The sequence below is a fragment of the Solanum dulcamara genome, chromosome 4, assembly GCF_947179165.1.
Source record: "Solanum dulcamara chromosome 4, daSolDulc1.2, whole genome shotgun sequence".
NCBI lineage: Eukaryota > Viridiplantae > Streptophyta > Magnoliopsida > Solanales > Solanaceae > Solanum > Solanum dulcamara.
This window is the reverse complement of record NC_077240.1, coordinates 12439618-12449700: the sequence shown is the minus strand read 5'-3', so window position 1 is coordinate 12449700 and position 10083 is coordinate 12439618. Positions and strand designations below refer to the sequence as shown.

Sequence of the window (10083 nt, the reverse complement as noted above, 5' to 3'; positions counted from 1 at the left end):
AAGGTAAAATGGGCAATGCATGGAATAAAATGGGGAGTTTGATTATTGTTTAAAATTAAACGAGAAGTTTGATTTTAAAAGCAAAGTTGAGCACCCATTCTCTTTTATATACTTGCTGCTTTTAAAGATTCTAATTTTACATTTTTTTCATATAAATTATAAATATTTAGTTCAAATTAAGGAAAATAGATTTTTGAAAAGTAAAAATTAGTATTTGGTTCGTTTAATTAAAATAGAATGATCCCTTTCTTTGACAAAATCTTAATTTTAGTTTTTCACATGACATGTTTAAAATCACAAGATTAAATGACATTTTGGTACATTTGAATTAACTTTAATTTAAAACTACAATTTTAAAAAATCTCTTTATTTTCTTAAACTTAGTACAAAGTTAAATTAGATCATTCTTTTTAAAACAAATAGGGAGGGAGGGAGTAATTATTTAGGAGAGGCATGCTAAATTTGCATGCGCCCAAGGCATGTGTAGGGTCCACTTCCACTAAATTAGGATCAAGTAATGAAGTAGTAGTACTTTTTTCTAGTTTACTCTTCTTCTAAAATGAGTCTTAAAAGCTTCCCATCAAAAACCAAAGTTCCCTTCACAAAATTGCTTACAACACATTGTCTTCTTCATCATTCAAACATACATTATATTTATAAATTGCTTTTTTCAGCTTCAACCGCGCGCGATTCTCGATCTGTAACTTACGGGTATGTAATTGTGATAGAAAGTTGCAGTCTTTCTGATTATTAATGTTTTTGTATGTATGTATCGAGAGGGAATTGTACAGATAGGAAGAAGAAACTATGCTCTTTTTTCCCCCTTCAAAATGGAGGGAGCTCTTTCGGAGATTCGTTGCTGTTGACACAAGCAACTTCTTTCTTGGAAAACAAAAACAGAAAACAGAAAACAATATAATGGAGTTGTCACGTGTTTATGGTCTAATTTTAATGGGAGATTTTATTTTATTCTTTGTTTATCTATTGGATGGAAAGGCAGAATAATTTCAATAATTCGGACTGCCTTTTTATTCTTTTCGTATAGATAATGCCAATCTTCACTTTGCTATTGATTTACGAAAGAACCATGTCTTCTATTTCAATTTGTTTACTTTTTCTTTTTTAATCCGAATATCTCTTTCTTTTTTGGCAATTTAAGACTAGATTGAATGACTTTTTGGTACATTATCTTTAATTTTAACAGCACAAAATTCAAAAATATCAGTATGTTACTTTTTTAAATTTGGTGTAAAGTCAAAATTATTTTGTCATCCCATAATGACACTCACGCATGTTTATGATTAAAACATCTAAGATTCTTTGCCAAGTAGAGTAACAATATGGCAATGACGGAAGAGGGTAAAAACTTTAGGTGAAATGAATAATGACGACAGGCATCTCCTTTGACATAGAAAGTAGCTATAGGATGCTTTTAGCTGATAAATTTGACCTATAGTACAACTTTAATTTGCCAAATTGAACTATTGTAAGTGGTCCATTATAGCCGATATTGCTGTTCAAAAAGATACAGGTGGGTCAAATAGTGCCTAATAAACCTTTGTTATTCTGATGGTACTAATTCATTTGTTAATAATTGATCAGGAAAAGCAATTTTGAAATAGTTTCTTTGCTTCCTATTCACAACTTTGGAATCAGGATCTAGTTCATGCATTTCCCATCAATCTTTCTTATATTCCATTCCAATTCAGTTGGATCACTACATCCTAGTCTCTTTTTTTTTCCAAAAGGGGAAATGATGAATCGAGCCCTTATTAACAAAGTGAAAGTTCACGTAGTCAATTAACTGAGCTATTAAGATTCCTTTACATCCTAGTCGTATTAAAAGTCATAGATTTATTTTTATTTTTATTTTTTGCTTTTGTAGATGGAGAGGTGGTAGAGGAATTAAAGAACTCAACTTCCCCTGCATTGCTACTTTTTATGCCATGACTACAGGTGAAGGCTCAAAAGGGGAAATGGAGGGCAATACTACTGAGAGATATGGCAAGATCAAGAAAGGTTCCTGGTTAGACCAATTTCGACATGGCTCTAATCCTTGGATGGCTAGATATCTTTACGCCTTGTTGTTTCTCATCGCTAATTTATTAGCTTGGGCTGTTCGTGATTATGGCCACAGCATTTTGAAAGAAATGAAGAGTAAGATCGCTTAATTGTTCTATTGTTTATTTTGTGGCATTACAGAGACCAATGTCACACCAAACCATGTTTTTTTTCCCCAATTCTATAGCATCAAAACCTTTTTTGTTTCCTCTTTAATATGTGTCTTGTTATAGTTGTATCGTTTGATAAAACTTACAATTGCTTTTTAGAAGTAATCAAAGTTAACTGGTAGAAATTCTCCAATTTCTTGTGCTACATCGGTAGTACACATTTCTAACAATGCATATATATATCTCTGTAGGACTTAAAGGATGTAATGGTGGTGAAGACTGTATGGGTGCAGAAGGAGTATTGAGAGTAAGCTTGGGGTGCTCCGTATCCTACCTCTCTTTAATCCCGTTTGATTCAAGTTAGCTAGCTTGTTTACAATCAATCCTAAAATTTACTCGATATTAGTAATGAGTTGAAACTTTTATGGCTTTGTGTGGGCATGCAGCTCATTGATTAAAAATTCTTGATTTTCTTAGTTAATCCTTAACATGATCATTATAGCTTTTCTATTTCGCCATGTTCCTCTCTACAGCTGGTACTTCAAAATTAAATGACCGTAGAGAATTATGGCACTCAGGATGGTGGTCTGCCAAGCTTTTCATGAATATTTCTCTAATTATACTGCCCTTTCTTCTTCCAGCAGAGATTATTTCAATCTATGGTTAGTATAGATGCATAATATTGTAGTACTTGTGTTTTCTTTGAAATACTTCGGATTTAATCAATCAGTCATATGTAGTTTTATCAGTATATGATAGATAGCTGAATGATGTTGTGTTTTCTGGACAGGCCAGGTTGCACATTTTGGTGCTGGGTATGACCAACTCATCTAACATGCTTCTTTTCGTCATGCACAATCACTTTAGTGTTGGTTTTTATATTAAAATTAAGCTTGACATCTTAGGCAATTCACAGTTAGTCATACCCTTTCGTTGACTCTGTTTCTGATCCATTTGCAGGGTCTTTTTACTAATCCAGCTTATAAGTATAATCAGTTTTATCACATGGATGAACGATTGTTGTCACTCTGAAAAATATGCTGTGAGATGGTAATTGGCTTAATCCCTCTTTTTCCATAAATTTTGATCAAGCATAAGCAGACCTTGATCTTATGCATAGGGATGTATTTCAGACAAGATTTTAGGAAATTATGTGCATTGTGATGCTATCGACTCATTTGGATAACTGGTTCAGGCGCTATTTACTGTTATAAATGAAACACTTCCACTTGCTAGTACAGTTATCGTTGAATTAGAATCATTATTACAAGGCTAAAGTTCAGATCCAAAAAGAACAAGCAGTACATTTCAGTGATGTTACATTTTATGTAATTCCTATGAAGGTTTAAAACGGTAGATGATTAGTGCTAATGGAAATAAAACCATTTTGCAGCCACGTCCAAATGATGTTACTTGCAACAGTTGCATATGTTGTATGCATCCTGGGGATCATCTTAATGTACATTTGGTATACGCCTCAACCATCGTGCCTTCTTAATATTTTCTTCATCTCTTGGACGTTAGTACTCCTCCAACTCATGACCAGTGTTTCTCTCCACCCCAAGGCGAGTCTGAGTTTCCTGCGTTTTACATTTTTTTGTTGGGATATTCTATACATTAATTGATGATATTTTTTGCAGCAGGTGAATGCCGGTTTCCTGACTCCAGGTTTTATGGGGCTATATGTGGTGTTCCTCTGCTGGTCTGCCATCAGAAGGTACGATTTGATTTGCTTCTTCCTAAACTTCACATCATTCTTTTTTACTTCATTAAGAGTGCACCTAAGAATAAGGCTGCAATTTGAGGCTAAGCACTAGACACCGGAGTTTCGAGCATTCTTTATCAATCATCACTTGAGCCTTTTAGGAATATCAATTTCTATAAGTAAAGTCATTTGTAGAGTGAGAAGCTGTGCTCGTAAGAACCTGAAGTAAGAATTGGCATGCCTTGGTATATTCTCAAGCTTGGTTTTCAGTCATTTAAATATGGCATAGGAAGTGGATGAGTTAAGTTTTCATGCTATAAGTTTTCATTAATTTGAGCAAGTCCCTCTGTTTGGTCTAATACACAATTAGGTATTTATGGTTTCATCACATTATGCCATTATTTCTCATAAATTTCTTGTCTCTACTTACAGTGAGCCTGCTGAGCAGAAATGCATCCGGAAAGCAGAATCACCAACTGGAAAAGGAGACTGGTTCACCATCATAGTAATTTTCGGACCTTGAATTTTAGAACTTAAACAAAACTTCTCAATGGATTCTAACTAAGACATAATTGAGTCCAAAGTAGCTACAACACTTTTTTTGATTAATTAACATGTTTGTTGAGTCATTAAACATGCAGCATTATGTCTTGCTAGTTTGTCAATCTTGAGTTAAAATTGGCAAAGGTTTAGTTCAATTCTAGTATCAATTATCATATTGTCCTTGCGTCAACATGTAATTAACTAAGTTAGATTCTCCTGATTTCGTATCTTTTCTCCAAAACTCAAAACTCACTCTTAATTTTGTACAGAGCTTTGTTGTAGCGGTCCTTGCAATAGTCATTGCAACATTTTCAACTGGAATCGATTCAAAATGCTTTCAGGTTTACCTCATCTTAATTAATACTTTTAAATTGTATAATCTTGATACCTGAGAAAAATTTCTAACAGAAACAAGTTACAGTTCAAGAAGGATGATGCACCTGAAGAAGATGATGTACCATATGGTTATGGATTCTTTCATTTCATCTTTGCGACAGGAGCTATGTATTTTGCAATGCTATTAATTGGATGGAATCCTAATCACGCCATGAAGAGGCAAGTTCCTTCATCTGATCTTCAGACAACATGTTAATTTTGATTTGCGCGATAAAAATTATGGTTTCAGCTGGAAGTGATAACAGATATCAAAGCATTTCATTTGATGGCAGGAAAATTGAAATACTTGCTTGCTACTTCTCTGTGTTGCTTGGACTCTTCAAAAATATCCACTGGTGCATGTCGGATACTCCAAAAGTCGTGCATTTTGGAGAATCCAACATGGGTGCAGCAACAACTTTGGAGAGTCCGGGCAACATAGCTACTTAAGAGAAAAATAAACCAATAGAATTTGGGGGTAACTAAATGCCTCTTATTGCATATTGATTTTTTGTTGTTAATCTGCAGGTTTACAATAGATGTTGGTTGGACCAGTACTTGGGTAAGGATAGTGAATGAATGGCTTGCAGTTTGTGTTTACAGTAAGTAGCTCACCAAGCTTGGCCATCTCCCATATTGTTAACTATGATATAAAATATTTTGGATCATGAAACATGTAATGTGATGCAATGACATTTCTCAAATTTATCAGTATGGATGCTCGTGGCTCCGATCATATGGAAAAGCAGGCAATTAGCAACATCAAATGTGTGACAGACTTCACATTGCTACGATTGCTTCAATTCTTATGACTGGCCTTCGTGGATTTCATGCCTGTCCCGGAGAAAAGGAAGCTAGTCTCCGCATATGCACTATTTGAAGACAAATGTCTTGTTTAATCACCTCTCTCCAAGCTAAAAACACTATATAATATGGATCGGAGAGAGCAAGTCTGATTAAATTTTAACCCTTTGTATGTGGAAAGCAGATCTTTATACATGTAAATGTCATTGCTTATGTAACGTTATAGAATCTTGATTTCTTGATTTATTTCTTACAACAAAGTGAAAGCAGAAAAAAAATTAAAGAAAGGGGTAAAACAATGATCGCACTGTTTATTTATCTTTGTTGACCATCTTTTCTTTCCCTTTGAATAGTTTGTACTCCTCTTGAATATTGAAGGAAAAATTAAGAACAAACAATTCTCAGGATTCTATATAAAAATACTCATAAAAACCCACACATTTTGAGGCAGCTACAAACTTGTTTTGGATGGTTGTTATCTGTGGTATTGTATTGTATTTTACTTTAAAAGTACAAGAAAAACATGAATTACCAACAAACTTGATAAAATCGGTTGGTAATTTGAATTACCAACGGACGTTGATTTGTTGTTAAAAGGCTCAACGGTAAATTTTGTCAATCAATTTGATATCGTTGGTAATTGGTTAACTACCAATAAAAATTTGGTTAGTAAGCACAAAAGATTTGTATGGTAAGACTGCGTAAAATATATACTTATAGTCCAAACCTTCTCTGGACTCTGCAGATAACAGAAACTTAATGCACCGAACTCCCTTTCTTTTTAAGACTCTAACTTGCCTCGCACCCCGACAATTAAAATATTGCACCAAACCAATTTAATTTATCATAATTAAGTGTTTAAATAAGAAAATATTATTATATTAATTAATTATAATTAAGTAATATTAATAAATATGCATTATAAATACAAGAACTCTTTTCAATTTGTCCTTTTTTTCAAAAGAATAAGATAGATATATATAAGAATCACCTATAACCAAAAATTTTAGATTCAAATTTTAGATATGATTTTTTTTTTTTTGTAGGAAGCACTTTGAATGAGACCTATACGGTAGGAATTCGAATTAATTGTACTATGCAGAAAAAGATACTTATAACGGATAATATGGGAACCAAATCAGCAAGAATACCGTTATAGATAATGATAACTCTCTCTCTCCCCTCTCCCGCCAAACTCATCCCTCCTTCTCCCAAATCCAACAATCCTTCCTCCAAAAACCGTCGAATTAGGAACCCTGATTTCGAAGCTCTGAAGGATCGTTTGATTCGACAAGCCAATGTTGGAAATCTTAAGCAAGCAATCTCGACTCTTGATCACATTTCCCAAATGGGTCTTACCCCTGACCTCACCTCCTATACAGTTCTCCTCAAATCTTGCATCAGGACCCGAAATTTCCAAATTGGACAACTTCTACACTCTAAAATCAACGATTCGCCACTAGAACCGGACACCATTGTTCTAAACTCGTTGATTAGTTTGTATGCTAAAATGGGTAGTTGGGAAACTGCTCAAAAGATTTTCGAGAGCATGGGTGAGAAACGGGACTTGGTTTCTTGGAGTGCAATGATTTCGTGCTTTGCTCATTGTGGTATGGAGTTGGAATCTGTGTTTACTTTCTTTGATATGGTGGAGTTTGGGGAGTACCCAAATCAGTTCTGCTTCTCTGCGGTGATTCAGGCATGTTGTAGCGTGGAGTTGGGGTGTATTGGGTTGGTGATATTTGGGTTTGTGATTAAAACTGGGTATTTTGAGTCGGATATTTGTGTTGGGTGTGCGTTGATTGATTTGTTTGCTAAAGGGTTTGGTGATTTGAGGTCAGCTAAGAAAGTGTTTGATAGAATGCCTGAGAGGAATCTTGTAACTTGGACTTTGATGATTACTAGATTTTCACAACTTGGTGCTTCAAGAGATGCTGCTAGCCTGTTCTTGGAAATGGTTTCTGTAGGATTTGTTCCTGATAGGTTTACGTTTAGTGGTGTTTTATCGTCTTGTGCTGAGCCAGGATTGTCTTTGCTTGGGAGTCAACTGCACGGTTGGGTGATTAAGTCTAGGCTGTCTTCAGATGTTTGTGTCGGGTGCAGTTTGGTGGACATGTATGCAAAAAGTAGGATGGATGGATCTATGGATGATTCAAGAAAGGTTTTTGATCGGATGGCTGATCATAATGTCATGTCTTGGACTGCTATTATAACAGGATATGTGCAAAGCGGACACTATGATTTGGAAACTATTAAATTGTACTGTAGGATGATAGATAGTCCAGTCAAACCAAACCATTTTACATTTTTTAGTCTTTTTAAGGCATGTGGAAATCTTTCAAATCCTGCTATAGGCGAACAGATCTATAATCATGCAGTGAAATTGGGTCTTGCATCTGTGAACTGTGTTGCCAATTCTCTAATTAGCATGTATTCCAAGTCTGGTAGGATGGAAGAAGCCCGTAAAGCTTTCGAACTTCTTTTTGAGAAGAATTTGGTTTCTTATAACATAATAGTTGATGGATATTCAAAGAATTTGGATTCTGCAGAAGCTTTTGACCTTTTCAGCCAGATAGACTCTGAAGTTGGGGTTGACGCTTTCACGTTCGCTAGTTTATTGAGTGGAGCTGCAAGTGTAGGTGCAGTTGGAAAGGGGGAGCAGATCCATGCTCGGGTCTTGAAAGCAGGGATCCAGTCTAACCAATCTGTCTGCAATGCTTTGATATCTATGTATTCTAGATGCGGTAATATAGAGGCTGCTTTTCATGTTTTTGAAGGAATGGAAGAGAGAAATGTAATATCTTGGACTTCAATTATAACAGGTTTTGCAAAACATGGATTTGCCCACAGAGCTGTGGAATTGTTCAATCAAATGCTTGGGGATGGTATAAAGCCAAATGAAGTCACATACATTGCTGTTTTATCAGCTTGTAGCCATGTTGGTTTAGTTGATGAGGGATGGAAGTATTTTGACTCAATGTCAAGAGATCACGGGATAACTCCAAGGATGGAACATTATGCATGCATGGTTGATTTGTTAGGCCGATCTGGCTTTCTTGAAAAGGCTGTTCAGTTTATCAAATCACTGCCCTTGAATGTTGATGCTCTTGTTTGGCGCACCTTGCTCGGGGCTTGCCGGGTGCATGGTAATTTACAACTGGGGAAGTACGCTGCAGAAATGATTCTTGAACAGGAGCCAAATGATCCAGCAGCACACATCTTACTATCTAACTTGTATGCTTCGAGGGGTCAATGGGAGGAGGTAGCAAAAATCAGAAAAGACATGAAAGAAAAGAGATTGGTGAAGGAAGCTGGATGTAGTTGGATAGAAGCTGAAAATAGTGTCCACAAGTTTTATGTAGGCGACACGAAGCATCCTAAAGCAAAGGAGATATATGAAAAATTAGATAAGGTAGCACTTAAAATAAAGGAGATAGGCTATGTTCCTAACACAGACTTAGTGCTTCACGAGGTGGAGGATGAACAAAAGGAGCAATATCTTTTCCAGCACAGTGAGAAAATTGCTTTGGCCTTTGGTCTTATTAGCACATCCAAACAAAAGCCCATCAGAATATTCAAAAATCTTCGAGTGTGTGGAGATTGCCATAACGCAATGAAGTTCATATCAGTAGCTGAGGGAAGAGAGATAATCATTAGAGATTCTAATCGTTTTCACCATATTAAAGATGGACTCTGCTCCTGCAATGACTATTGGTGAAAGTCTTATTGTCAATTATGGTCTTATTGGCAAGTACAGACTAGAGTCGTGAGCATGACTAGAATACTACAGATAATTCTAGTATGTGGCGACGGGCATAGCTATAAAGCATGTATCTGCAATCGTGTAGAGTAGTACAGAAAAAAACCATATGATTTGCATATTCATTTTTCTGTTGTATTCTGTATACCACAGCTTGTATTATGTAATGAGAAAAACCAAGTTTTGGAAATTTCAGCAACTAGGGAATTGGAGGATCAAAGTCACTCAAAACTTAATCAGATAAGAGTAAAATAAACAAATATCTATTTTGGTTGGAAGTTTTGTTCCTGCTTTTGTTTAATCTGCTGAGATCTCTTGTACTCAAAGTGGTATACTATCCAACTAGTTTTCGACTGGTATTAATCCAAACAGAAGTTGATCTGACACTGAACAAATTGATAATATGTATAGCATTTCTTAATTTTAAACACAGAGAACATTTATTCCATAAGCATTTTGTTTAAATTTCTGCGTTTTCTGATAGCTTGCCGTGGATCGTGATCTTATACAAGGCCTTGTTTGTATAGAAGCCCATTGCTGATAGCTGTTGCATGTCTGTTCTTCTTTTGCTTTTCTTACAGATTCTATTATGGAAAATCGAACAGATCATAAGTCAACTTACAGATTTTGGCATTGAGAGAACAACAAAGAAAATTCCTTAGAACTCTATATCTTTGTTCTGTGCTTTAGAAATAATCAGTCCTTAACTACTTTGTATTTTATTT

General features: G+C 35.3%; 2 protein-coding genes across 4 annotated transcripts; both read left to right on the top strand.

Annotated features, from left to right (window-relative positions):
* Window positions 1-561: 561 nt before the first annotated feature.
* LOC129886308 (uncharacterized) lies at window positions 562-5858 on the top strand. 2 transcript variants are annotated; one of them, XM_055960949.1, is made up of 13 exons: window positions 562-711; window positions 1886-2157; window positions 2423-2496; window positions 2674-2833; window positions 2962-2986; window positions 3132-3221; window positions 3565-3736; window positions 3815-3888; window positions 4309-4381; window positions 4689-4760; window positions 4841-4974; window positions 5323-5396; window positions 5507-5858. In XM_055960949.1, exons 2-13 carry the CDS (start codon window positions 1947-1949, stop codon window positions 5566-5568), a joined length of 1221 nt encoding a protein of 406 aa, XP_055816924.1. In that variant the 5' UTR covers window positions 562-711; window positions 1886-1946; the 3' UTR covers window positions 5569-5858. The 2 variants fall into 2 exon arrangements, with proteins under 2 accessions (XP_055816924.1, XP_055816925.1); XM_055960950.1 differs by lacking the exon at window positions 562-711 and adding an exon at window positions 1589-1792.
* An 866-nt stretch (window positions 5859-6724) lies between these two features.
* Window positions 6725-9578, top strand: LOC129886307 (pentatricopeptide repeat-containing protein At3g49170, chloroplastic-like). 2 transcript variants are annotated; one of them, XM_055960948.1, is made up of 2 exons: window positions 6725-8342; window positions 8421-9578. In XM_055960948.1, the coding sequence occupies exons 1-2, from the start codon at window positions 6761-6763 to the stop codon at window positions 9314-9316; spliced, it is 2478 nt and encodes an 825-aa protein (XP_055816923.1). In that variant the 5' UTR covers window positions 6725-6760; the 3' UTR covers window positions 9317-9578. The 2 variants fall into 2 exon arrangements, with proteins under 2 accessions (XP_055816923.1, XP_055816922.1); XM_055960947.1 differs by having other exon boundaries at window positions 6725-9578.
* The last annotated feature ends 505 nt before the right edge of the window (window positions 9579-10083 follow it).

Bases quoted from the DNA above. Each gene is read 5' to 3' on its own strand.
- LOC129886308 (XM_055960949.1), top strand. From the start codon at position 1,947: ATGACTACAGGTGAAGGCTCAAAAGGGGAAATGGAGGGCAATACTACT. The intron at 3,737-3,814 runs GCGAGTCTGAGT...TTTTTGCAGCAG, and splicing joins GTGTTTCTCTCCACCCCAAG to GTGAATGCCGGTTTCCTGAC. The intron at 3,889-4,308 runs GTACGATTTGAT...CTCTACTTACAG, and splicing joins TGCTGGTCTGCCATCAGAAG to TGAGCCTGCTGAGCAGAAAT.
- LOC129886307 (XM_055960947.1), top strand. From the start codon at position 6,761: ATGATAACTCTCTCTCTCCCCTCTCCCGCCAAACTCATCCCTCCTTCT.